Consider the following 27,416-nt stretch of genomic DNA (forward strand, 5'->3'; position numbering starts at 1 on the left):
TTTTCCCTCCTTGCTGGCAAGGAGAAAAATAGTCCACCAGGAACAACAAAAAAATCCTAGTAACAGCTCCTTAAGTTATACCCTCTGCTACCCTCTCTGATTGCTCTGGTCTTCCTTCATTCGTGGTAATGAAGTTTTTAAAGCTCTGGTAGAAGGATGACAGCACTCAAGTCAAAGGAGATGAGAGCAATGAGGAAAGCTTTGCTTTAAGCTAGAGCAGTCTTGCGAGTTGCTGCCTTTATGCTGTTCTTATCTTGAAGGGTACAGAGTCTTTTCCAGTCATAGGGACTCCATAACCCTATGAGTATGGAGAAATAGTTGCTAATTAACAGTGTGTATAATAAGTAAGTGAGGCTGGAAACAAAAGAATATTCCTCCAAGAAAAAAAAGGAAGCAGAAATTACTGTACTTAATAGCTGGGGAAGCTGTTAAAGCTAGTTGACACAGTTCTGGTACTGCCGTGTGTGTTTTGGGGGCAACATAAACCATAATTGCTGTGATGGCAGGTAAGAATCCAATTCTTTTTTATGGCTTAGTGTAGTCAGTGAAAGCAGTGGTCCTAAGCTGCATGCTGTTCTTAAATGTAATGCAAATTCTCTTTTGTGACTCCTCAGTACTTCCAGGTTACTTGTAGCTGATCACCAGCAACTGCTTCTGTTAGCTATTAGCTGTTGGGTTTTTGCTAGGAATACTTTCAGTCCTGAATTGAAATGATGACATCCTGAAACAGAAGAGGCTCTTGGAGTATTGTAGGAAGCACATTCTTCCTGGTTCTAGTGCAGGTGTACACGTAGGAGGAGACAGAAGGCAAAGAACCTCACATAGGTGGAGGGGGTGAGGTGGCATCACAGTTAGAGCTGTTGCAGTTAACTCTTCCCAAAGCATGAAAGCAACGTGGCTGGGAACAGGGATTTGTTGGGTTGCTTCTTTGTGTGAGCCAGGGAGTCTTTTGAGGGGCAGATTAATAAGAATATGACACAAGGTAGAGGTGGAATAGATGAAGCAAAGAATCTGGGTGGGAAAAGGGTTGCTTGTACGTGTCTATGGAATTGTTTCAGGGGACTGAGCTGGGGCAAATTCAAGATAATAGATGCAGCCTCCTTGAATTTGGATGGCAGTGCTGAAGCTTCAAAACCTTACAAGGTTTGATGCCACTTCAATTGCAGTGCATAGCTGTGGTACTTGAGCTCAGAAGTGCAAACTGCACAGGATTTTTTTATCTATTTTCTTCAATGTGAGCAGCAAAACATCTTCCAGGAATGTGCCTGGGTGCTACGCTGCTTTGACACGGCTTGCTTTGCATCACCAAACACAGTAGTTAGGTTGCATCGAGTACTTTGTGGAAACATTCATTGTGTTGTCACCCAGAAATGGGATGCTACAGATATGTGTTGGCCCGGCAGTATCAGTGCTGGTTTTTGGCCTTTGAGAGGTTGGTCCATAACATGTGACCTGTGTAACGAGAGGCCCACATAGATTGGTGACTTCATTAAGTCTGATGCTGTGGTGGTGTGTGACCCAAGGCCCTGAACGTCAGAAAATCAGGCTGTGGCCACCTATTTTATGCAGACTTTGCCTATTAACAAGGTCTCTACACTGTACGTTAGAGACGTGCGCCTCCTTTTCCGGACTAGATAGCAAAAATACCAGTTTTGTAGTTCAGTGAATGAGATTGGTTGGGCTGTTTGTTCTCCAGAGCTGAAAAATGTTGGGAGTGTATTCTCTTGGAGTCCACAGAAATGAAAATGATGAGAGGAAGAGAACGTTGGTTGCAGCCCGCGTGCTGCTGTTATAAAGTAGTTCTCTGATGTCTTTTTCCCTCTGCTGAGACTTATCAGCCTATCGTCCTTTCCTGTTAGGAGCGCATACCTGGCTTGGGATGGTGTGCGCAGGGCAGATTCTTTACCGTAAGAGCACAGTGAATGCCAGACTTCTTCCTGTACTGCCGTGTTAACCGTGAGTCACAAATTCAGGAAGCAGTGATTGCATCGGAACTGCTAGAATGCTTTGCGGAGTCTTTTTACTGGGTAAACTTCACAGCTGCAGTTACAACTTCCAGCCTGTGTTAGCTGAACACATCGTACTGGTGCCCGCCATCAGTTTGACAAAGATGGGATTGCAGTAGGAACTTGCTTTTTTCCTTCTTTTTAATTAAACAAGTCTTTGAAGCAACTTTTCCAACACCGCCATACTTCACTTCTTCCAGTTATTTTCTGTTTTACTTAGCTGAAATGTTTTTTTTCTTCCAAGCTTGAGGAAGTTTTCTACAAGAATGTCCCGTAATGATTTCATAAACTCTTTTCATTGTACCTAGCTGCAACAGAGAGTGCTTTTATTCAAAAACCTGCTGGTTTTCTCTTCCAAGAAGCAGTGGGGTTTTTCCTATCTCTTCACTGATGGGAAAGGCTGTAGGACAGTAGCTTGAGGGGCTGCTAATGCTGTCATCAGTGAGCCGGGAAGAGGCAGGAGTCCGAAACGGGTAAAAAGTACTTAAAAGGATACCAAAAGAGTAAACGGTACTTAAGCCGTGGATGTTTCTTTTTGCAGGGATGCTCTGGACCAACCGCTTCTTTCTAGCGCTACCTCAAAGTAACTTGCAGATAGAACTCACAGGGAAGGTTGATCAAATGGTGATGATCGCTGTCATTCTGCTGGACACGCAGATACTTGCCTTTCGTTTTGGCTCATTTTTAATACCAATTAACTTCAGTGCCTCGCGTTAATAGACACCGTTTGACTGCATCGGCAAATGTTTCTGAGTCGTGAGTGTCATTAAAGGCCTGTCACCCTATGGAAATCCTTCTAAATAAGAAAAATGGCATTTAAATAAATAAATAAAGCAGCGTTTGAACTTATGAGCAAACCTAGCGTAGCTGCCTTTGACGCTGATCTGGAGGAGAAAAATCACGTTATCACGCTACTATGGTTGCCTTAATAGGTTTGGTGTACATGAGGGAGGGAAGTATTATGTGATGTTTGCCTAGCTATTACATGGCCGATGCAGGAGGGGTTTTAGTCAGTTCCCTGAGCACGTATTGTTGCAGAAGTCGGTGATTTCACTGCCCAATGTCTGTTATTAAGGGCACGATTCATGTCCCGTTATCGTTTTTATTCTTTATTTATGTGTTTATTTTCTGGGGCGGCGATCTGTCACGATGCCCATCGTTCCCCTGCCGTGGGGTAGAATTTAGCGTGACGACTGCCTCCCGGACCAACGGGGCCACGAATCCGGCCTAAAACACTGCTTGTGCGTTGGTTGTCGGCGTGGGGGCTGTTGGTTGTCGGTGCGGGGGTATCGGTTGTCGGTGCGGGGCTTTTCTGACGAGCACTGTGGGCTCGGGGCGCCGTCCCACGCCCGGCGCGGTGCTGCGGCACACCAGCGGTCGGCGCCACGGCGCGGGGAGGCTCTGGAGGTGACTCCTAGCCCCGTGCTTACGGTGGCCGGGCCGGGGTTCATTATGGCGGCCGGGTCCTGAGGGCGGGAGCGGGAGGGCGGCGGGACCGGGACGGGACCGGGGCGGGGCGAGGAACGGGAGCGGCAGCGGGAGGGGGGGGCGCGCGTTCCCGTGAGGGGAGGGGGCGCGCGAGGGAGGGAGGGGGAGGGTGTGAGAAACACTCCGTAGCCAATAACTTGGGCTCAGGCGAGGAGCTCGGCGAAGCAGGAATTTATTCGCGATCGCAGTGGCGGGCGTCCCGTCCGTGCGAGGACTACCGCACACCAAATTTCCCTGGTGTATTGCCAAGCACTTCCCCGTGCAAGGGCTTACCATACACCACATTTCCCGAGACTCTTCCTTTCTCTCCCTTATCTCACGCTTCGTCCGTCTCCGGCCGCGCCCCTCGCGGAGCTGCGGAACCGCGGATCAGGACTCCACACTCGCTCCGTACAAAAGTACGTCTCAATCACACGGCACACAGAGTCTCACCCGACCCCCAAGGCAATACTTCCTATTTCTTACCTTGGTCTGTGCACAGAGTTACCGGATCAATTCTCAAAGCCGGAGTGCCTGCCTTCTTCCCTTCCCCACTCCTTCACGGATCCTGCCTCTTTCATCAGTCTCGGGCCCTCTGTCAGCTCTCCGCAGAACCGCCGCCGTCGATGCACAGGACCGCTGAAATCAGCGGGGCATGCCTTCCTGCTGCTGCGGCGGTGGGGCTCCCCAGTAGGCGACTGGCTCCCGGACGAGCCCCCAAATTGTGAGAAACACTCCGTAGCCAATAACTTGGGCTCAGGCGAGGAGCTCAGCGAAGCAGGAATTTATTCGCGATCGCAGTGGCGGGCGTCCCACGAGCAGGAGCGCCCCTGCTGGTTCCAAAACCCAGTTTATATACTTTTTGATGACGGGACCCTCCCCTGTTTCCCCGCTGAGGGGGTGATCCAGGCTCACAATCTGTCTGATGCTTCCCAGACAATGCATGGCCTTCAGTTGCCGGCCTGTTAAATTTCGAATTTCTTTTGACTTTTTTACTGGTTGAAGCGGTAATGTTTCTTCACTTACCTGACTTGACTCAACACCGTGATTTTCCCCGAATTGTTCTACGGAGTCTGGTTGTCTGCATTTTACAAGGTCGCCTGCTAAGCGTTCTTATCGCTGCAAGCACACCTCGATACCCCATTCCTTACCTTTAAACAACGTAACTCTGCAAAAACAACATTTTTATTCCCACGAGGGGCAGGGCAGGCCCCGCGGCGCGTGGCAGCGGGGGGCGGGGGGGCCCCGTGACGGCACCGAACGCGGGGGGGGGGGCGGTATGGCCTCGGGCGGCGCGACCGGTAGCGGCGCGACCGGCAGCGGCATGGCCGGCGGTGGCAGGGCCGGTGGCGGCGGGGCGCCGGGCGGCAGCCCAGGAGCCCGATCAGGAGGAGGAGGAGCAGGAGGAGGAGGAGGAGGAGGAGGAGGAGGAGGAGGAGGAGGAGCGGCCGGCGGCAAGGTGAAGAGGCGGCGCCACCGTTTGGGCGCCGCGAAGCCCCCCTGTGCCAGGAGCAAGCGGGTGAGGAGCGGCCCCCCCACAGCGGGCCCTTCCCCCTCAGCCCACCAGTTACCCCCTTACTTACCCCCTTACCTTACCCGCCCCTTTATCCCCTTAGTTACCCCCTACCCACCTCCTTACCCCCTTAGTTACCCCCTCGACCGCTTAGTTACCCCCTTAGTTACCCCCTCAACGGCTTAGTTACCCCCTTAGTTACCCCCTCAACCGTTTAGTTACCCCCTTACTTACCCCCTTACCTTACCCGCCCCTTTATCCCCTTAGTTACCCCCTACCCACCTCCTTACCCCCTTAGTTACCCCCTCAACGGCTTAGTTACCCCCTTAGTTACCCCCTCAGCCCCTTCCTAACCCCCTCAGTTATCCCCTCAGCCCCTTACTTACCCCCTTACCCCTCTACCCAGCCCATTACCCCCCTCCTCCCCCTCCCCTTCACCCCCAGCCCGCTGCCCTCAGGACCCCCAGTGCCACCCCCAGGGCTTTCCCCGCTCCCTGCACCCCTCCTCAGCCCATCATCAATTCTCTGAACGTTACCTGCCAGGCTTTGCTTCTCGTTTGTGCTGTAGGGTACAGCAGGTTGACGGTGAAAGCGGTCCGTCAATTCGGGGTGTGAAAATCCCCGTGCTGGAGGGGGGACGCGCCGAGATCCCTCCCAGCAGCTCTTTGCTAAGAAATGTCAGGACGCCCAGGGAGATGCTCTGGAGATGCCCTCTGCACATGTTTGTTCAGCCAAAACCTCTCCGCTATTAAATGAGCAACGTAGCTGAGGGGATTGATTATCATATGCAAAACCAAGGGAGCGCTACGCATGGATAGCTGCTCAATTAGGTTTTTATCACTTGCAGAAATGCCAAGTCCCTTATACCATATATTGACAATCAATCTTGTCCATCTAAAGCTGGCCTGGAAGGGCAATGCAAACATTCCCCACGCTTACAGAGCAACCGTTGAAACCTCTGGCTTGAACAGTGCATTAATGTTGAAAGTGCCATAGCTTGCGTGTGCCGACACTGTGTAGCTAACTGATAAACCTTACACGTGGATTAAAAATAATCAGTGGAGATGGTTTTCTAACTTTTCCATTGTCTGTTATCTCTGCGTGTTTTCCAGTAGGTTTATTTAAAGAGTGTGCCAGAGCAAACACGTGCGTGGGGATATCTGGGGGATTCTGCACAGAGAATGGCTGCTGCACATCCAGCGCAGATCAAATTAACAGTAACTTATCGGGGAAGAATTTTAATGATTTGATAAATAGACAAACTGATAGATGTTACATGTGTGCATTTATTATAGCAGTTAGCTTTGTAACCAGACGAATCGTGCAAATGTTCATAACGTAAAAGGACGAGCTTTGAGCAGATAGCTTGCTTAGAGCATTTGTCAATTAATTTCAGTTTATTTTCAATATCATGTCCACTCTGCAGAAGGTTCTGTGGCTTAATGTTAATTGTCTCTCAGTGATGCAGTTGGGGAGGCACGAAAGCGACCGATGCGATTTTGTGAGGTTATACCTCTGGTTCTGATCCCTACCCCGCTGTTTTTCTCATCCTTCCCCCTACAACTTTAGTCGATAAGTCGATTCTTAGAAATACTTAAATAGATGTGTTTTGTGTGCTTGTGATCGTAATTACAGCCCACGAAACCCTCTGTCTCTTACCATTAAGCTCTGAAGGTGCCTGGGCACTGTAGACAGTATAGTTAGCAGCTTCAAAGTTCCTGGGAACTAGTCCTGGATCTAATTTACCTTTTTTTTTTCCCCCTGCCTGCAGGAGGGATGATTAGCAGGATGCCTAGCTCATGATTGTCAGCTTTCTGGATATTAATTTTTATTATTAATTTTTATTATTAATTATATTCATTTATATTAATGTATCTTTTATTTAACCGTAGTTCCTGGGGCTTTCGGTCAGGTGGGAATTCTCCGATCGTACCCGATGTATGCCGCAGAGTCAGTCTTCTACAAAATACAGCAACAGCTTTAGAAGGCTCTTGCAAGAGGAGGTGCTGGTGCTATAGCTATAGCTGTGTTTCTTGCAGGACATCTTCTGGGTTAGCCTGACTGTTGAGAGCAGAACTGTTTTTTGTGCGTATAGTCACTGCAATTCAGCATTACTAAAATTGAAAATATTTAGATTCACTGATTTTAATGGGTAGTATGGTCCTGACTGTCGCAGTAGATAATTGCTGAACTTCTGGTTTAGTTGGTTTTCACGGGAGGGTGCGAAGAGGAAGAGTCCTGGAACAAGTCTGTAGGTCAGGAGCTGTTCAGGCGTAGAGTTTCCTGATAGCCTTGCAGATTGACGACCTGCTGATGAATTTTGGCAGAGGTTTCAAAACTTTGAACCTTGCCAAGGTCACTTGGAAGTGCAGAAAGTGATAGGTAGTTGTAAATCAATCTTAGGTGAATTTTAGGTTTACCAGAAGTGTAGCGATCCTATGCCAGGGATCAACCTCGTCGTCATCTTCTGAATATTTGCTGTATAATATCTGTCTTCAAGGTCCGTGGAAGGTGGTATCCCAGCATATGCTGTTGACTGTGTTTCTGTAATTAAACAAGTGTTTTTTCTTTCAAGCAGGGAATAATTAGCAGAATGACAGAAACGGTGAAAAATATTGTACCGGCCTGGCTGCAGAAGTATTTCAATAAGCGTGAGGAGGAGTGTGTAGACAGAAATGAATCTGCAAACCAGGAGGAGACTCCGGTAAACTATCATCACGATTATTCAGATGAAGATACCATAATCGATGAGAGTTTCACGCCTGAACCAGCAGGAATTAGTAGACGAGGTATGTGAAAAATCATTTGGAATTCTGGCCATCTGTATTTATTCACAGATTTCTAGTTTTGAATCTGAATTTCAAAAGGAAATTGGAATGAGGGTTTTGACAGAATGAAAAAAACCCAAAAAAAGTCAAAACAACTGTTTGTGAAACCGTCTTAGCTTTAAACTGTATACACAGTTACGAAGCATACATCTTATGCTCTTGGAAGGCATCAGTTAACTTTAGGTACTCTATTAGCCAGGTGCTAAATGCTGAAAATAAGTCATTTGCAAGTGTGCTGGGTTGCATTTTCCATCTTTTAAAAGATATGGAATGAAAATCTGTCTAATTGCCTAAGGCAATTAAAAAAATTAATTTGTTTTGCAGTCTTCGAAACAAAAGACTAGATGCTAGAATGGCAGAGGAAAATTCCGTCTCGTGTCCCGACTTTGTTTGTTTTGTTTTGTTTTTTTTTTGTTTTGGGCTTTGATCAATTTAGTAAAGTTCCTCGTTAACTTGATGGTGAACTGGGGAACTTGTGCACGGATGTGGTTTATGAGATTATTATCCTTAAAATATTCAATAACTTTAAGGTCTACGCGGGGGGAGGGGGTGTCTTTGAGAAGGTATTTGGACCGTTGGCAACGAGGTTTGCAACTCCTTTACCTCATGAAAGATTAATTTGTCTTATATCCAGTGCCTCTCACTGTTCCTGTAGTCCTGTTGTATAAATTTGCATCTATTCTTATTTGAGTTTCTCTTAAATTAGCTGTTTTGGGGAAGTCAGCTTTTAATAAGTAAAGAAGTTTTGTCTGAGCGTGCGTAGGTAACCATAGATAATGTGGAAAGTCAGTTGCTTCTGTTGTTGGCAGAATCAAAAAATAAGGAGGAAATATCTTTGCCTCCAATCTCATCTAATTGTAAACAAGGAGATTGATGGCTTTCTGTGTAGCTGTAGCTTGGGAATGAGTTTGGAGAAAAGAATAGAGAAGGTCTTCGTGACTGAGGAACACATGTTGGCTTTCCTATGTAACTGCGTGAAAGGAGCTTTCAGTAAGAACAGCTGCACTGCAAGCTTGCTAACTCCAGGAAATCAGGAGCAGGTGGACACCCTGGAACCTTTTGCAGCTTATGTTGCTGTCCGTGGGTGTCGCTTACTATGCTTAAGAATAAGATTTTTTTTTTTAATTATTACTACATTTTGAAACCAATGTGTTTCTTCAGTTCTGAGGTATCAGTGTGCTGGAGCCTATATTGGGTGGCCTTCCGCCTGAAGAACTTTCTGTATCTCAAACGGTGCTGTCCTAAAAATCTGCTCATGGTTTGGAGAGCTAATTAGTGGTACTGCAGTGGTTATGAAGATTGAACTAACTAGTTTAAGCTTCAGTTCAAGTATCAAGAGGATAGTGGCTCAAAGTCATTTGAATTGCCCAGATTCCTGGGAGAGACAGTAGGCTTTCATCAGGCAAAATACCCATGAATAGTTCCATTCATTTAGCAAGATAGACTTCAAGGCCACCTATTCCAGGCCACTGGCATTGTTTGCAGACCCTTTGCTTCAAGAGGGAAAAATGCTCGTCTGGTTACTTGGGTCAACATCCTTGTCCCTTGGGTCAAAATCCCAATAGTTAATGGGTAGGAGATGATGTTTTGCCTCTAACGTGAGCTGATATGGAAGAACTTGGGAAAAAAGTACTGCAAACGTTCATTTTCATGTTGTGTATTCAGATTAATGTAACCTTTGTTCCAATATTATGGAAGCTGCAGTGTTATCTGTAATTTACCGTGTAATCTCAAATTTTGTAAAGCTTATTGCAAGCTGTACATGGGAGAAGGAGTATATATGTTTGATTTAGTGAACGGCCAAGTCAGCGTTAGAGCATTTGAGCACGGGGTCAGAATGTGGTGTTGTAAAACCTCATAGTTAACTACTTCTGGATGCAACATTAATACTGTGTATCGCAAGCAGTGTTGTTGTTGTAGCCAGACAGTTAGATGCAACCGTATCTGGGTGAGGAAGAAGTTAAATTTGGCTTCTCTCTTTTTGCGCTTAGAACTTGGCAATAGCATGGCTGTCGATAGGAAACAGGTTTTGGCTTCTGTGAGCTTGTCTATAGCAAAGCTAATTATCTCCCTGTTCTTGTCTAGAACCATCCACAAGTAGATCAGCACTGAACTTCCCAGTTGTGTTAACAAGGCCCTCTCTTCATCGGAGCCGTCTGAATTATACCATGCTGGATTCTCCTGTCCCACCTTGTCAGCCCTCGACATCTTCTGTATTTGGCATTGGCAGTCCTAGGCTGTCCTTGATAAAAGAAATAGAAGATTCTACCTCTCAACAAGACGATGATAACATCTCAACAACCAGTGATTCCTCCTCTAGAGCATCTGATGAAGGTGATTTTTGTGTTCTCTGTTTAATTGACTTTTTTTTTAATGTGAAGTACCTTGCGTTCTTTAATATTCCACATCACCTTAGTAAATAAAATAGGTGAATGTCAACTTTGGATGCGAGAATTAAATTGAATTTTTAGTGTTTTAGAAGTATATAATCCTATCACCTTTTTAATAGAAGCGTGCTTTGGAATACGTTTATGATACCCTGATGTTAGAAAGAGTCAATGCTGAAATATACACATTCAGCTAGGTTATATGTAAATTTTGAACTGGGACGGTAGGAAATCAGGCTGACTTGCCGTAGCTTGACAACTAGGCTGATTGTCTAGAAGGAAGAGTGACTCAGAATATCTAACAGACAGCTGGTTAAATGTGAATAAGTGCAGGTGACAAATAGGAACACGAGATGTTTTCCTGTGTTTCAGCAAGAGAAGATAAAGAAACTACTCTGACATAAGCTATAGGCTGTTTTTTGACCTTTCTTGGTAGAAGGCTTCAGCTGTCAATACTTTCATGTCTTTTGCCAAATTCATTGAGGAAAGCACACCATTTTAAAATAAAAAATAAGCATCGTGTCGATGTAGGTTGGTACGTAGGTCTTCTCGCTGAAAGGGCGAACAGCAGGTTTGCAGCTTTTTCTAGTCCCCCATATAGACAGGGACTGACGTGTGCTCAGCAGGTTTTCCAGAGAACTTTTGTACAGCTGAGTAGTAGAGTAGAGTTGCTGGGCTTTAGCAATATAACCTGAGTGCACTAGAACTTTCTGGTGTGTCTTCGTAAAACATACATGGGCAGAAGATCGTTAACTCTTAGAGCAGCCTTTGGGGAATCTTCCAGGTTTAAAACCTATGCGATTATGATCTGTGCTGGCCTCCAGCCTTTTACCAACACAGAAAAAAGCTTTGTCCGTACAAATGCACTGATGTTTATGCGGTCCTCTTTTATCTTAGCCTGAAGGAAAAAAATATCTGCATTGGAAGCACAGTATTAACTTGGTAAGATTGCTGAAAACTACTTGCAGCTCTGTGAACAGTTTTCAAGTTTGTAGGTGATACTTGGTTTTCAGTCTGTACGTGAAGTTGATCTATTTAAGGAAGCTGAAGTCATGCTTATTTTTCTGTATTGAAGAACTTGAATTAGTGTGATCTTTATTGTTAAAGTTCTGTACGTACGAGAGGCATTTACATCTAGCATACGTCATTTTGGCAGATGTTGCAGTTTTAAAAAATACTTCATCATCACTGCTCTTGCCCGCAGGAGCTGAAAGAACTCATTCCCTCTCGCAGCATTCTGCAGCTAGCTCTAAGAAACCCGCATTCGGTTTATCTGCTTTTGGAGGACTGTGTCCTGTAAGTACTGCACAGTATTTCTTTTAATCAGTTTGAATGTGTACCTGTTTTTCTATCCACCTATCGTACTGTGTTTCCGTAGGCACGTGGAAGCACATCTGTTTTTAAGCAAAACCAGCTTGGGTTTTCTCCATTTTACCCCGGAAAGACGACCTATGGTGGTGCAGCTGTAAGATCAAGGCAGCGAAGAACGGAACCTTACCGGGTATGACAAAAGTAGTGTAGTATTAGTAGTCAAATGTAGTAGTCAAACCTGGCTAATATTTATCTGTGGATCTTCTTTTCCAAGCATGCCTACATTCATGCTATGGATATGTTGTATAAACCTGCAGTCTTTGAAAATATCTAAAATCAACTTTGCTGATCCTTTGTTCTTCTGGTACACAGAGGCATGCAGGACTAAATGCAGTCTCAAGATAAGCAGTAACATGCTTTCTGTTTTGAACGATTCATATAGTTCTTGGAGAGAGTTATTTGCCCCCAAGTGTTCTTGGAAATAGCAAATAAAAACTGCTGACAACTCTGATTAGCTAGAGCTGAATCGAAAAGGAAAGTCAAGTCAGGTTTGGTAGGAATGTATTTAAATGAAAGTGACTTTTATCGATAAATCAAAAGGAATTTGAAGAAAATGAAAACGCGGGTTTGCTGGCTCTGTTCTGACAGTCCATTTGTGCAACGGAAAAAGGGCAGTACAAGTACCTCACTTACGGGAAACCTTGAAACCTTGTGGTGCAAAGCTGGGAACCCTCTTTGGTCGGCTATTTTTGTTTTTTACAATATTACTGCATTATGGTAAAAAGAGGAACCAAAATACTAGGCTTTTAAAGGAGAGAGTAGCTTGCTTCTTGCTGCTTGCTGTGAATGACAGCAAGGTACTAGAGAGTCCAGCGAAGGGCCACCAAGATGATCAAGGGACTGGGAGCACCTCTCCTCTGAGGAGAGGCAGGGACTGCTGGGCCTGTTTAGCATGGAGGAGAGGAGGTGCAGGGGGGATCTTATTGGTGTATATAAATACCTGAATGGATGGTGCAAAGAGCATAGAGAGCCATTGTGTTTTCAGCGGTGCCCAGTGCCAGGTCAAGAGGCAACAGGCACAAACTGAAACGTGAGGCTCTGTCTGAGCATCAGGAAATGCTTTTGCACTGTGCGGGTGATGGAGCCCTGGCACAGGTTGCCCGGAGAGGCTGTGGAGTCTCCCTCTTTGGAGGTCTTCAAGAGCTGACTTGACATGGTCCTGGGCAACTTGCTCGGGGTGGCCCTGCTTGAGCGGGGGGGTAGACCAGGCGATCTCTAGAGGTCACTTCCAACCTTAACCATTCTGTGGTTCTGTGAGTCTCACTTGTGTTTTTACATGCTGCGTGGTCTGCTTCCTGTCTTCACATCGTGTGATAAGCACAGTGTGGTTATATGAGGGGTTTAACCTGGGAAGAAAAAAAGTCACACCAAAGGAAGTTTTTGACTGATATTTGAAGTTGGGTGGTGCAAATAAACAGTTTACTTTTTCAGTGTAATGTTTAGATCTGTTACAGTTTAAATCAGATCTTTATCTTTTAAGACAAAGATTTGCAGCCAACTTTAATCTTGGGGGAAGGGAGGAAGCAAGAGAGAAGTAAAACTAGTTCCTGGTTATGATTGTATACACTGATTTTAAGATGGTACACTTAGACCATCGTGAAACTCTGAGGTCTGTGTTGTTACTGAAAATGCTTTCTGTACCACAAGCCTTTTCTTGAGTTCTGTTTCCCTGATTACTGCTTCGGAGGCCTTAGCAGTCCTAGCATCATCCGTCTTGACCTTTTACAAGTACGGAGTTCTTTTATTGCTCGTGCAACAAGCACGTGCAAGATGCACTGAGGCCCAAGGTAAACTTCATTAAACTCCGAATGTATTCTCTTCTTTATGGCTTAAACTCCCAGTGACTGCATTTTTCTCTGTCATCAGAATATATTGATTGTATCATCAGTGTAGCCTTGGGACGTAAAATACATGCCTCTTTAGCTCAGAATTGACCATTGTAACACTTAAAATGCTAATTTTTCAGGCACAAAGGAGAGCGAAAGCTAGACAAGAAACTGTGCGGTCCCGCGCTACGTTAAGTACCTCAGCACGGCGCATCTTGGAGGCAATGGAGAAGCTGTCAAGCCCTTTGTTGGTAAATAGCACTTCTTTTAATCTGTTTTTGCTTCATGTGTTTATAAAACTTAGTAAATGTGCCATCAAAGCATAAAGATAAAACTATTCTTCCTTACGTTGTGGCCGGTTTAATTTATTGCGCTGTTTTTTCAACAGGATGCTAAAAGAATGGCATCTGTTTTGCCGCTGTGTTGTGTAAGTTGACCATGAACCCCCACATTTTTGTTGCAGGGAACCCTCTCTCTCAGGAAAAAAAAAAATGCCCTCTAATATTTATGCTTTGTTTTATCCCTTAGCCTCCGGACATAGATAAACCGGATATTACTGACTTCCAGTCCAAACGAAGAAAGGTAAGAACCAATAATGACTTAAGCTGAGGTAGATAACTTTTTCAATGCTTTATCACTATTAGAAAAATTTTCTCAAACCTCAGTGACAACATAGACATCAAATCAAGTTAATATTGGCATGTATCCACAATAGATGATGGGTTGTGAAGATTACTCAGGTTAAGAATTATGTTATCTTTGTAAGTTGAGAGCAACAACTCTAGAACACACCAAGTCGTTTTATCTTGTCCCCCAACTTGGGGTGAAGCTGCATATTAAAATTCCTGTTGAGGCAAGTTTTCTCTTGAAGAAATGATCACAAATAGAAAAATACTGATTGAGTGGTCATATAGACTTTGTACAGACTTCCGTGTTCATTCGGGCACAGAAAACTAGTTTTTGTGCTTTTTATCACCATTCAAAGTAAAGAGGAGGAAAATTGTTAATTTCCGACGCTATAAATCTTACGCTCCTAAATTCCTATTTGGAGGTAGCACAGAACTGGTGATAATGCTGTGGTAAAGCATGATTTCCTTTCATTTTGTTTAAAAAATGAAAACTAGTCATCTTTTTTTGATGACTTTAGTTAGGGGTATCATTAAACTGCAAAACTGTACCAGGCACAATAGCTCTTGGTGTATTAAATGCCTAACTGGGGGAATTAATATTTTTCATTTTTACCTTTAAAACCAGCGATGAACCATCGTTGGAGTCTGATAAATTTTCCATAAAATTAAATGGGCATCTCTTTCTGCGAAAACATCTGTGTTTCCAGTATCAGTCTGAGTGTACAAATGACCACTTGTTAAGTGTATGGGCTTCTTAGGCTGGAAATCAAAGTGGACAGTAATACTGGTTGCTTATTGCTTTTAACTCTTTCAATCTCTGTATTGTTTAGCCAGCACAATCTCCATTTGGTAAAGTTCTAAAATGAATGTAGCAGCAACTGCTTAGTTTTTAGGGGGGTAGAGGTTTTTTTTTTCTTTTTCTTTTTCGACGCTATAAATCTTAACGCTCCTAAATTCCTATTTGGAGGTAGCACAGAACTGGTGATAATGCTGTGGTAAAGCATGATTTCCTTTCATTTTCTTTAAAAAATGAAAACTAGTCATCTTTTTTTGACGACTTTAGTTAGGGGTATCCTTGGGCTTATTAAATTGCAAAACCCTTAAATGACCACTTGAAGATCAGGTGACTGAAGGAAATAACAAGATGTGCAAACTTTTCATCTTCTGTTCTAATGAGCAAAGGGACAGTGTCTCAAGAAGTTTCTGTGCTAATTCCTTGATTGGATGGATGTATAATTAAGTTTACAATCACTTCAGAGTTTACAAACATCTCAGATTTCCTGGACCATCTTTTCACCATCTGCCAAATTACAAGGGCATGGAGAAGTGAAGTATATCATAAATATTATCCAAATAACTAAAACCAAATCTGGTGTGAATTCTCAGTTATATTATAGCAATATACCTGTGATAAGGCATTAAGAAAGATCTGCCAGATTTGCAACAGAGAGCCTGAAATTGTCAGCCACTAAATGAATGTTGCACGCAGCTGTCAGTGGGTGAAAGGAGATAGATTGTCTATTCATAATACTAGAATTCATAATGGTGGCGGGAGAAGGGTAGCCCGCAATGAGAAGCAATTATTTGCTGAGGAGATGATCGTTTGTTTTCCTGCTAAAGTGAACATGCGGTTGACGGAACACTTGTGCACTCGGGCTAAACTTCTGCGGTGGGTAGCAGTGATGTGGTATTTTTCTTATTTCAAGGAACTGTACCAGGCAGAATAGCTCTTGGTGTATTGAATGCCTAACTGGGGGAATTAATATTTTTCTTTTTTACCTTTAAAACCAGCAATGAACCGTCGTTCACTCGAAGTAGATTTGTGAACTTACATAAAACATGTCTTATTCAAGGTTTCAAACTGAATGTAATATTTTTTAGAAAGATGTATTTTTGTATACTTTAGAGAGAGTGTGAATCCTATTACTAAGAGCTGGGAGATACTGTGAAATTAAAGCTGCAGCGTAAACAATTTCCTGTTGGTATTGATTTGAACAATAGCATGCTTCCTAAGACTGTATTTTCTGATCCTTAAGACCGCAGGCGGAGCCATCGGTAAATCTTGTAGCCTTTAGGGTTTGTTTTCTGTCTGACAGTTCAGTTAAGTCAGTTTTGCAGAACACGCAGTGGTCTGTGTTAAAAATTAACTCTGGTCTGTGAAAATGCTTTGAAAAGGGAAGTCAAACCCACTACTTGAAGTGCATCTAATGCACATGTAAAGCATTGGATCATATTTTAATGAATGAGATTATTGTAAGATTGACAAGTTGGTTTTTTTTTGAGTGTGTTCTATTGTTTGTGTAACTTTGAAGAGGGAAAATGTAGGGAATGTGAAGCCCAGAAGCCTGTATAATTAGTTGCTTAACACTTCGAATGTTAAATTAATGAATTAAGCTACTAAAAAAAAAAATCACAGTGTGGGCAGAGGAAAAGATAGGAGCATATTCTAGGAACATGGGTTATTTTAATTATGGTAGCATGAATTATTTTGTCTATGAAGCTAACTGCCAAATTTTGAAATGGAATTCAGTCAGACTTTGGCTACTTATATATAGCTTTATGGATTTTGTTACTGGTTTTCTGGTGATTTCCCTCTACAAGTTGAACGGTCTTCAGAATTTTCAAATTGTATTCACTGAGTGCCAAGACCGATGGGGGGAGGTTTATAGTTCTGTAATTTGTTTTCATCAATAAATATTGGAATTAATTTGGGTGGACGTAAGGATAAATTGATTGCTGTTTCCCTTTCAAAGCTGGAATCCCAGAATGCATTCCAGCCTCCACCTGTTAAGAGACTTGTGACACCAACAGTAAACCGTCAGCCGATGCGTTATACGCGGTATTCTGAACCATCACCGACTTCAACTACTCAGTCCAGCAAAATTTGCCAGAGAGGAGACACAAAGTACCAAGTGAGTACATTTTTGAGTCTTTATGTGCCTGTTTTTTTTTTCCAGTCTTGGAATGTTTCTCAAACCAATTGTTATCCTATCTTTGCAAAAAGTACTGATAGTATGTTTGAGGCGAGCTTTAAGGCAGTGGGAACCATTGTGAAATAGATTGAGCTTTTATGGATTTAATTCTGTTTTTGGAACACTCAGTGTCTTGTGGTTGTTTTCACGATGTCATGATGTGCTATTGAGTCATCCTGTTGTCAGTGAAAGAATATTAAAAGACAGAAATGTTTTCCTTTTATATTCTCATGTACACAAAGCTGTCACTGATGAAACATGCCCGTGTTCTGTGTAAACTATTCCAGGTGAGCTATGTGCTCCAAGTGAGAGTTCTGACAATGTGCTGAGTTATCGGTTTTGATTGCTTTGGAGTAGATGGAGTCTAATAAATTTTCCATAAAATTAAATGGGCATCTCTTTCTGCGAAAACATCTGTGTTTCCAGTATCAGTCTGAGTGTACAAATGACCACGTGTTAAGTGTATGGGCTTCTTAGGCTGGAAATCAAAGTGGTCAGTAATACTGGTTGCTTATTGCTTTTAACTCTTTCAATCTCTGTATTGTTTAGCCAGCACAATCTCCATTTGGTAAAGTTCTAAAATGAATGTAGCAGCAACTGCTTAGTTTTTAGGGGGGTAGAGTTTTTTTTTTTCTTGTTTGTTGATAAATGATAGAAAACAGAAAAGTATGTCCCTTTTACGGGGCTGGTAAACACAAGTTTTGATGAAAACTCTCCCCCCCACACACACAATTTTTGTCATTTTGTTTAAAATAATTACTTTCTTTGTTAGAGGATTTGACAAATTTGATTTAGTGTTCTATCAGTTTGTCCTCAATGCTGAGTGAAGCAGTGATGCTTACTTTAGCCCCAAAATTTAACTGAACTGTACCCACAATGCTGAATTACGGAACAACGTTAAGTAGGTGAGGTGTATTCAGTGCTATAAAATTAAAAATAAATAAATAAAATAAAAACCACAAAAAAACCACATGAAGTGGTTGTTGGTACTTTGTGTATGCTGTACATATTCAGCTAAGTCTTGAACTAAACTTAACTTGCAGGGGATGAGAGAGAAGACTTTGCCTGCAGAACAGCGAGCAGAACCATCTGAAAGGTATGACATCTATTAATTTAAAACTTACTTGAAGAAAGAAAGAAATCTCCTTTTTCAGTACGGTCTGCACCTGAAAGGTGGTGACAGTTCTCAGTAAAAGGAATGGGAAATCCAATGAAAATTTTGTATTTTGAGGGAGCTGCAAAGTCTGGATTGTGTTTGAAGATCAATATAACTTTGAGAAAATTGTTGTTTTTATGAAAGGAAGGAAGATGAGCAAGAATAAAAGTACTGATACACCGCTTTTTATCCCAAGTTTATCTTCTGAGTAGGATACGAAGATGGGAAACGAGGCACGTTATAATGCTGTATCCACAGAAAGGATCTTTGCTATTGGAGGCCTAATTTTTTCCTTCTACAGGAAATATGGCTCATTTTGTAGTTTAACTAAATCTGTAGCGTTACAAATTTTGCTTTGACAGATATTTCATGGTTTATAACTCAGTTTACTTATAACAAAATAATTTGTCCCTCCTAATGTTCCCTAGGGGAAAAGCTATTAGTTTTAGCTATTTAATTGCTTGCAGTTTGAAAGCTCTGTCCTAATGGGATGATTCTTTCTGAAGTATTCTTTAGAAGGTGAAGTAGGGGAAGTGAGTTACAGTTCAGGAGGATGTTTATTGATGTGTTTTTTTCTTTATTTTTTAAGCAAAAACATGGAGGAAGATTTATGATTTATTATTCATTTTTTTAATACTCCTTTCATGATGAAGTTAATTGTCTGCTTTGAGTTCACATGAAGACCATGTGTTCTTTAGGATCATTTGAGGCCAAATGCTAACTCATCTCTAAAATAAAAAAAATCCAGCAGAATTAATTGAATTTCTTCTTGAGGAGACTGCTTTGTGTTATACTGCTTTCTTGGTTTAGGTCAAATGAGTTATCCTCCAGATAATATTGATGGCTTTTCCTTCTGGGCAAATGGTGTTTTGGGTAATAATGCTTGAGTTAAGGGACTTTGCACTCTGTTTTTAGGGAGTCGCTCTTTTCAAAGAACAGTAGCAGGGAATTTTGTTGACTCTATGCTCATCTGCCAAGCAATTCTTATGTGACCATGGGCATTCTTTGGCTTGCAGAAAGAACTCAACACTTTGTTTTGGCATCTAAAAGTTGGACTTCACAACAACCACCTTTTTAGGGGTGGAAGCGACTGGCTTTAAGGTTCTGGTACAGGTGCAATCAGGTGCTGGGTTTTAATTATGTTTTTTTCAAACTGTTCTAAATTGTCTCTGTTAGAACTCCTTTCTACTTCTCCATTTAGGAAGGAGATACAGAAAACTCACACTGCTTTTGATTTCGTTCACAAAGTTTATTGCAGTGCCCTACCTTTTGTTTGTAGAGTAGGTAGTGGTGGTAGTGTTTTTTGTGATGCTGGTCTCTGTTGGGTGCCATGTTCTGGAGCAGGAGCACCACACTGATCTGCTGGCAAGAGTCCCTTTGGACAGTTGAGTTGGAATACTCAGTAAATCTCTGGCCCACCAATGCTATATATCTATGCGTGTGTGTGTATATATATATATTTTATATCCTGAGTCCAATTGTAGATTAGACTTGCTTGAAGGCTGACAGCTGTCTTTGCCCCCTTGAAGCTCACAGGTGTTAACAGAAAGAGGAATATGGGCTGTTACGGGCAAGCGATAGTTGTCTGAATGAAGATCTATTTTGATGTAAGACTTTTTTCAGAATTCTAATGGATTGACAGTTCGGATTAGAGAAAAGTCTGAGCATATGCCTTAGGGATCTGTCTTCCTCTATGCAGTTACAGTGCTAAGCAGGCTGTTGTCAAGTATTTGACAAGTTTAGACCAGTTCTCCTCCTCAGTATTGTGGGAGTTTGACCTGGTGTCTTCCAGTGCGATCTAATGCACTTCTGTACTGACTGACTGATTGGCTGCAAGATAAGCTTTGATGTCACAGTTTTTCCAGGCATACTTCATTTTCTTGCCATAGTACTTTTGTTAGAGTTATTCCCTATTTCACTTCTGGTTTGGGTTATTTTTTCCCCATTTGCTCTTGGATTAGGATATCTTTCTGGTTTTGAGCTAGGCTTTTTTAAGTACCAGAAAAACGCCTTTGTATGCCTTACAAAAGGGATCTGTATTCATGTCTGAAAAGACTTCTGGAATGTTGGCATACCCAAACACCTCTGCTGTTCCTGCTGATGGCCACACGAAAGCCAGAGCTGCTTCTGAAGCTTAGGCCATATTACCTTGCCACACAAGTCTAAGGCGTCCCTATTCTATCAGAGCTGTTGGCAGTGTTTCCCATGTGTATGTGTGCATATGTGCACTCTTTCTGTATTTTTGTGAGCTGTTCTTTTATATCCCTGCAAAAGATACACGTGCATCGCAGAATCAGAGAACCAGTCCTATTTAAAGGAAGCACTGGAAAATAACAATCTAAATCAGCTCTTCTATTTCAGGTCTTCTGGCTTAGTCATTGTTCCCGTGTGAACGGTGCACTTATGTATGTCCTTTTCATTGCTGCTGTTAATAAAGTTTTTCCTATTTAGAACATCAAGTATTTACCAGCGTTTAGCAACTTGTGAGACAGCTTTAGTTTTTTTCTGATCAGCAGGTTTCAATTCTAGGACTAATAACAGCTCTAATATCTTGAAAAAAAAATTTGGCTGGTAATTTTTTTTTCTCTTGTTTCCCCCAACTTCTGTACTGTCGTGTGCTAGCAATGTGACCAGCTACAAATTCAGTACTGCTGCGTCCAATGGTCTGTCTTCAGGAGTGAGTAGCGGAGGTGGCAAAATGAGAAGGGAAAGAGGAATACACTATTTATCAAGAGCTGTACAAGAACAGGTAAGTGACTCTTAAATTAATTGCTGTCACTGAGCTTACTGAAGTAACTAGCTAAGTGTGTCAGTTTTATTGCATCATAGTAAATTATAACAATACCGCTTTATTTTTGCATTGTTTTTGTTTTCTTGTGGGTTTCAGAGCAGGCTCCAATTGATTTCCTGTGTTTGAATACCTGAACTTTGCTTATGTAATTTTGAAATTTTTAATTCTCTTACCTTGGAGATTCTTCAAACTATAACATTTCTCGTTAGCAATTGAATGAATGAGTCCTAAGAAGAGAAGTTTTGGTGAAGGTTTGTATAGTTTTTCTAAAGGAATGATACTTGAAACGAGTGCCAAGTATAAAAAGAAAAAAAAAGCTTAATTTTTGGTTTCATATTTAAGTCATACAGAAAGATACAGGCCAAGAGTGTGAAAAAGAGTAGTAGAAGACAGCATTCTGCATGTCTGCTAACGATGACTCAGTTTTTGATACTCACCAAACTCATTGTGAGAGAGTTTTTTTCTCATTTTAATAGGAAAAATCTATTCCATAAAACTATGACCATGAATATTCAGATTATTTTTTCTTTTATTGGATGTTATATAAGCTGCCTGTAAGTTAATTTAAGTATTTATGTTAACATTAAGTATTTAATTAATATTAAGTTAATATTAAGTATTTAAGTTAATTTAAGTTTCAAATCATTAAATGGGACTTCTGGATGATGCAATATAAAGAAATCGTAAACACTGTTGTTTATTCCTGTAACACAAATAAAATAATGGTCCAAATATCAAAGGTTCCATAAACTTTTCAAATCAAAACTGTGAAACAGATGTAAGCTACAGGATGCACTGAATATCAGTAGTACCAACTTACATCCCTGCCTAGTCATTTCTAAGTAGATCATGATAGTACTGTACAAATTTCGGTCAGATTTTCTATGCCATTTAAAACATAACTCATCCAATCTTAGTAATCAAATAAAGTAAGTGGCAGGGATGAAAATTGAAGTTGTTAAGAGGCTCTCTTCTGATTTTTATATTTGCATCCTGATACATGGTATAGACTGTATTTACCAGAACACAATCTTCAGTGCTGCTAGTCTGACTTTCTTTGGTGCTTTTTGTGTTTAGTTTGGTTGTTGAACCTACCTGCTTCTTTAAACATTACCTTTTTCCACGTTCACTGCTGTAGTGACTTTAGAAACTTTGGCAGCTATCCTGCCTAATTTTGCAAGAGGAACACTTTCTCACTTGTCTTGAGAGTGTACTCTTAATTGAAGCCATGCGAGGGTAGTTAGAAAGGATGATGCTTCTCCAGAGCTTTGATGACTAAAGTATAGAAAAGAAAGAAAGAAAATGTGATCTGTGCCTCTCTGTTCTGCACAGGTTTTGAGTTAACTTTCAGTGTTCTTGCTGTACAGTTGTTGAATAGAGTATAATGTGGAAGCAGGCCTGCCATAAATTAAAATGACGTGGTAGACAGAGGTGGGGAGATCGGGATTTCTTCTGGAAACTTGCTTTCTCTTAATTTGTATGGATTTTTGTTCTATTTAATTTTGTTAATAAATTGGGTGGGATGGGGTGAGAAAGTAGTATGTCTTGTATAAGAAAAATTAAAATTTGCAACTTTAGGAAGTGGAGGAACCAGTGCTACCGAACATACCCCTACCCATCAGTGCTGCATCGCTGCCTCAGTTCAATTCTAGTTTCGTTGGTAGTAGCGCTGTCTCAGCGTCACCGAGCGCTGTTTCAACAGCAGCAATGAGCACGGCAACTCCAGCAGCTGCGACGGGCATGGCAAATCCATCAGAGGTGGAGGGCATGACAGATCCATCAGAGGTGGAGGGCATGACAGATCCATCGGAGGTGGAGGACTTGACAGATCTATCAGAGGAGGAGGTGGAGGACATGATATATACAACGGCGACGTCGGGCATAACGTGTTCAACAGTGCCCTCAGGCTTGACATATCCAATAATGGCGGCGGGCATGCCATATCTGCTGATGACAAAGGACAAGGCAAAGTCAACAGCGGCAACGACAAGCGTGGCAAATTCAACGGAGGCGGCAGGCATGGCAGATGCAGCAGCGACGGCGGCGGGCAAGGTAAATCTTTATGCTATAAATAATGTTTACAATGAGTATACTGCTTTATTGCGAGTTGACTTTTTCTGTGGTGCTCATGAAACTAACAAATATTAGTTTCTACGCAGCTGAATGAATTGGGGTTGTATGCCAGTTTGGGGAAAAAGGCATAAATGTTTTGATTCTGCTTCTCTCAGTCTTAGAGCCTGCCAACTCCCATTTAACGTGATTGTATAACTGCTTCAAATGCTGTGGAAGTCTGCGGGGGAAGGGGGGTGTGGACTTTATGCCAAGTTATTTATAGTGGTTTTGGCAGGGGTAGAGTTAATTTTCTTCGTAGTAGATGATGCTGTGTTGCAGATTTGTGAGCAAAACAGTGTTGGTAAGGCACTGGTGTTTTAGCTGTTGCTGAGCAGTGCTTACACAGTGACAAGTCCTTTTCTGTTTCTCACGCTGCCCTGCCAGCGAGGAGGTCGGGGATGCACAAGAGGCTGGGAGGGCACTCAGCCAGGACAGCGGAGCCCAGAGGACCGAAGGGATATTCCACACCATTTAGCATCGTGCTCAGCAATAAATGCTGGGGGAAAGAAGGGGAAGGAGTGGGGAGTATGTACAGGGTTATGGCATTTGTCTTTCCAGGTAGCCATTACATGCGATGAGTCATTAATGCTACCTCAAATTTAACAACTTTACTTCTTTACTTCCAGTTCTTTTCCCTGTTCCATTTGGAGGGAGTGAGCGAGTGGCTGTGTGGTGCTTAGTTGCCTGCAATGGTTAAACCACAACTTTATTTAAGTTATTAAATTAGAGGTAACGTGGTCATATAAGCCTCACATAGAATGAGCCTAGGGTGCAATAATTGGCATATTATTGCAATAAAATAAACATTAATCTGTTCCAGAGTACTTGAAATATTTTTTGTACGGTTTGAAGTAGACAGCTGCTTTAACATGTTGAGGTGTTTGCTGAAGTTCTTGGAGTATCATTGGGCTGAGTTTGCCGTTCTTCAGCTTCCTGGCTTGCTTTTCCGTGCATTTAGACCTAAGTAGCATCTCCAGCTTTTCCTCTCAGTTTCTGGAATTTGGTTTTGAAGATATTGTCCTATACCCACTTGGAAACTTCCCTGTGTTTTATTATTACTTTTATCTGCAAAATAACTCAAACATCAGGTTTTTCGACGTCACTGCGGGACTTCTGTTGGGTAGTGAATTCAGGTAGTTGTTGCTCTTAAATATAAACCTTTAATTCTTTTGAAAATACAGATACAACCAACAAGTACTGTTAGCAGTCCTGAGTTTGCGTTTTCATCTCCAGTTGTGAAATCTACTGAGGCAGAAGTGCTACCTACGTCTTCTGTAAGTAAAATAATAAAGGAGCTTGACTTTTTTTCTTAGGCATTTAGTAGGCTGTTGCAGAACACTAAAGCAGAATCTGCCTTGATGGAGAAAAGTATGTAGGCTTCTGGCTTATAATTTGTCATTCAGCATGCGTGCTACAAATGTGAAGAGCAGCTTTCAGATTTGGTTTTGTGTGTGCATTCGATTGAAGTTCCTGTGGCTTGAGAATCTGAAAAACCTCTCTTGTTCATAGCAGATTGGGTTTACATTTAGTGTTCCCGTTGTAAAATCGGCAGAACTTTCTGGACCCAGTGGTACTCCAGTGACGCCCTTTCTTACCCTAGGTAACTGAAACTTTAGCACTTCAGATCTGAAGTGCTGATTTTCCTTTTTTTCTTTATTAAATCTTCAATCTGTCCTGTCTGCGCATGCTAGCAATTCCAGGCAGTGTTGGACTTCTGCAGTATTTTTCCAGTGACAGATCTGCTTTTATAATTTTTGTTTTGTTTTGTTGCTTTTTGTTTTGCTTGTAATCATAAAGCATTGCAAAGTAAGTAGAATTTGTGAAGATTCTTATGTGAGAAGCATGAAAGCTGGAAATTCTTGTTTCTAACAAAAGTGAGTATAATCTGCTCTAACTAGGTCACATTGTGAAAGCTGTTTTTGTTTTCTTTTGTTTCAAAAGACACCACCACCTCAACCAACATCAACACACAGAAAGAGGAGGTCAAAGATTTTGCTGGTGGTCCCTTCACCACTGCCCACGTATTAAAGGAAGGAAGCGTCTTAGACGTTCTAAAAAATCCTGGAGAGATAATGAACTCCTTTTAAAAAGATGCTGCAAAAAATACGCTAGCATTTTTTATTAAAAAAAAAACCAACACACGACTTATGGTTAATAGAGTATCTGCTATAAATATGAATGTAGGAGAGCATTACATTAAGCGCTGCGTTTGTTAGGGTGCATCTGCCCCCTTCTATTCTAAGTGGTGTTTGTTGCTGGAAGTAAAACTGCAAGATGAAAAGCAGATGGGTTGCATCTCCTTTACGTATTAGGATGTAATTGTAAATGAGGTACTAAGAGAATTAGCCAGATAATCGGTGTTTCATTTTAAGTAAATACAATTTGTGGAATTGAAAAGGAAATGTTTGTAAAACTCAACACTCCTGTCCCACCTTCAGCCCAGGTGAAGAAAGAATAGGAAAGAGCTTCAGTTCCAAATACATGGCGAAAGCTGCGAATCTTTGGGCCTTAGCTTACAATGGCTCCTGTGGATTAAAATTTAAACTGCAAACAGAAGTGGAGTGTTTTACGTTAAAAACCCTTTTCTGAATTTTGTTTTTAAGCAATTGCAATTGTTTTCAACAGTTTCATAAAGTGTGTCTGTGGAAAAGATATCTTTTAAGAAAAAGGGCTTTATTGAATTTGATCTTTTCCCAAAAGTCTTCTTCTAACTTACATACTTGTGAAGAAGGCAGCACATTTCTCTACTGGAAAGAGCTAAGTGAGAGAAAATACATTGTGCATTTTGTTTAAGGGAAGACCTCTGAGTGAAGTGACATTCACTTTCTTTATCGGTTTAAAAGAAGCAGAATCTAAATCCACATTGTTCAAAGACTTCATTTTTGACTTAAAAAAAACCAACAAACAAACCACAAAACAACTATGTTCAAGGTAGATTTACAAGCAACTTGAGCTGCTGTTTAAGATGCATTTCCTTTAGTCTTTCTGTATTAGTAGCTTGTCTTTTCTGTTAAAATTGCCACCTTTTAAATAAGGAGTTGTCCTGTGTCCGATGCATTTTGAAAAAGATTATAGAAAATTAGACAGTTGTTCAATTGTCTTGAGTTTTTATTATTTAATTAATATTCAGCATCTGTGGGAAAATACCGTATGGATTGCTGCTCCGAGTACAAACTTCTGTACAGTTACTGGAGTAGATTTGAGTCATCTGCTACGGAAGGAGGAGCTTTAGAAATTTGATTCGATTGGGCATCGCGTCTTAATCAAATTGTATTATTTCCATTCCACGTTGGACTGTCAGATTTCAGTCAGCTACTGTCTGTTTGTACTTGTATCGACCAGTGAAAATGTTGATTTAAAGCTTGCTTGGAAACAAAGAGTTAAATGAAGCTTTAACGAAATGTTCTGTTGTGACCCAGTGCAGCAGATGAAATTTCATCCGTTTAGATAAGATTTCTGGGGACTTCCTGTTGCGCTCGGTCTGAATGTCTAGTTGTAACCATTGGCACCTGAGTTGAAATTTTTGCCCTCTAGTAAAGTCACTTAGTTACATGTAGTGAGGTGCTGCGCTAACAGGAAGACTTTTTTTTCTTGCTTCCTAGACTTTGGATTGTTGAAAACACGCTCTTCTACGTCTGCACAACCTACAACAAGCACAGTGGTTTATACTAGGCCTGCAATAACAACTTTTTCTGCAGGTAAAGAGACTTCTAAACAAGCATCGTACTGGCAATCTGATACATGTGACCCTTTTCTGCAAAACAAAGACATAAAGGACAAATGTGTAACTTGTCAAGCTACTAAAGCCTCAACAGTTGAGAGTATGAAACAGACAGTAAGTTCAAGTCAATGCGACACCTCAAAGCCAGCAGCGCCCCCAGCAGGGATGCTGGGCTTTGGAGACAAATTCAAAACAGTACCTGGAACGTGGGATTGTGATACATGTCTTGTCCAAAACAAACCGGAAGCTACAAAATGTATAGCATGTGAGACACCAAAACCTGGAACGGGAGTAATGCCTGCTCTGACATGACCAGTGGTCACAGACAGCTCGGTGACAGTGACATCCTCCTCGAGCAGCACTGACACAACAGCCACTCTGGGCTTTGGAGACAAATTTAAGAAGGCGAAAGGCTCTTGGGACTGTGGAATATGCCTTGTACCAAATAAGACGGAAGATAACAAATGTGTAGCCTGTCAGTCTGAGAAACCAGGTATGGTCCTTTTTTTCCTGTTGTTTCCATCCTAGCCTCTGTGAATCTTGTACAGAATAAAAGTACGTTGCATATATGGAATATTTTAAGCAACACGATTCCCAGGTACGGTTGATGGGTTAGCGGCTGTCTGCAGGATTGGTT

General features: G+C 41.8%; 4 protein-coding genes across 9 annotated transcripts in view; 2 read left to right on the forward strand and 2 right to left on the reverse strand.

Annotated features, from left to right (window-relative positions):
- LOC308198051 (nuclear pore complex protein Nup153-like) overlaps window positions 1–27,416 on the reverse strand; it is a 120,572-nt gene that overhangs the window by 40,265 nt on the left and 52,891 nt on the right. The gene's annotated exons all lie outside the window — the stretch shown is intronic.
- The window catches only part of LOC308198057 (uncharacterized protein), a 111,065-nt gene that overhangs the window by 23,223 nt on the left and 60,426 nt on the right, over window positions 1–27,416 (reverse strand). The window lies entirely within an intron of this gene.
- LOC308198420 (nuclear pore complex protein Nup153-like) lies at window positions 5,409–15,957 on the forward strand (the record flags this gene model as incomplete). The annotated part of the gene is made up of 8 exons (XM_080600779.1): window positions 5,409–7,775; window positions 9,900–10,148; window positions 11,406–11,497; window positions 11,580–11,702; window positions 13,539–13,649; window positions 13,787–13,825; window positions 13,927–13,980; window positions 15,934–15,957. Exons 1-8 carry the CDS (start codon window positions 7,580–7,582, stop codon window positions 15,955–15,957), a joined length of 888 nt encoding a protein of 295 aa, XP_080456905.1. The 5' UTR covers window positions 5,409–7,579.
- Window positions 16,670–27,034, forward strand: LOC308198056 (uncharacterized protein). Its single transcript, XM_080599603.1, has 5 exons — window positions 16,670–16,939; window positions 18,043–18,095; window positions 20,778–20,904; window positions 22,525–22,998; window positions 24,240–27,034. Exons 1-5 carry the CDS (start codon window positions 16,853–16,855, stop codon window positions 24,369–24,371), a joined length of 873 nt encoding a protein of 290 aa, XP_080455729.1. The 5' UTR covers window positions 16,670–16,852; the 3' UTR covers window positions 24,372–27,034.

Source organism: Anser brachyrhynchus, assembly GCF_964034855.1.
Source record: "Anser brachyrhynchus genome assembly, chromosome: 7".
NCBI lineage: Eukaryota > Metazoa > Chordata > Aves > Anseriformes > Anatidae > Anser > Anser brachyrhynchus.

What these genes read in the sequence shown, in the direction of transcription:
- LOC308198056 (XM_080599603.1), top strand. Translation starts at nt 16,853, where the DNA reads ATGCGTTATACGCGGTATTCTGAACCATCACCGACTTCAACTACTCAG. An exon ending in CGAGCAGAACCATCTGAAAG is followed by an intron (nt 18,096 to 20,777) that starts GTATGACATCTA and finishes GTCGTGTGCTAG; the next exon opens with CAATGTGACCAGCTACAAAT. An exon ending in CAGCGACGGCGGCGGGCAAG is followed by an intron (nt 22,999 to 24,239) that starts GTAAATCTTTAT and finishes TTGAAAATACAG; the next exon opens with ATACAACCAACAAGTACTGT.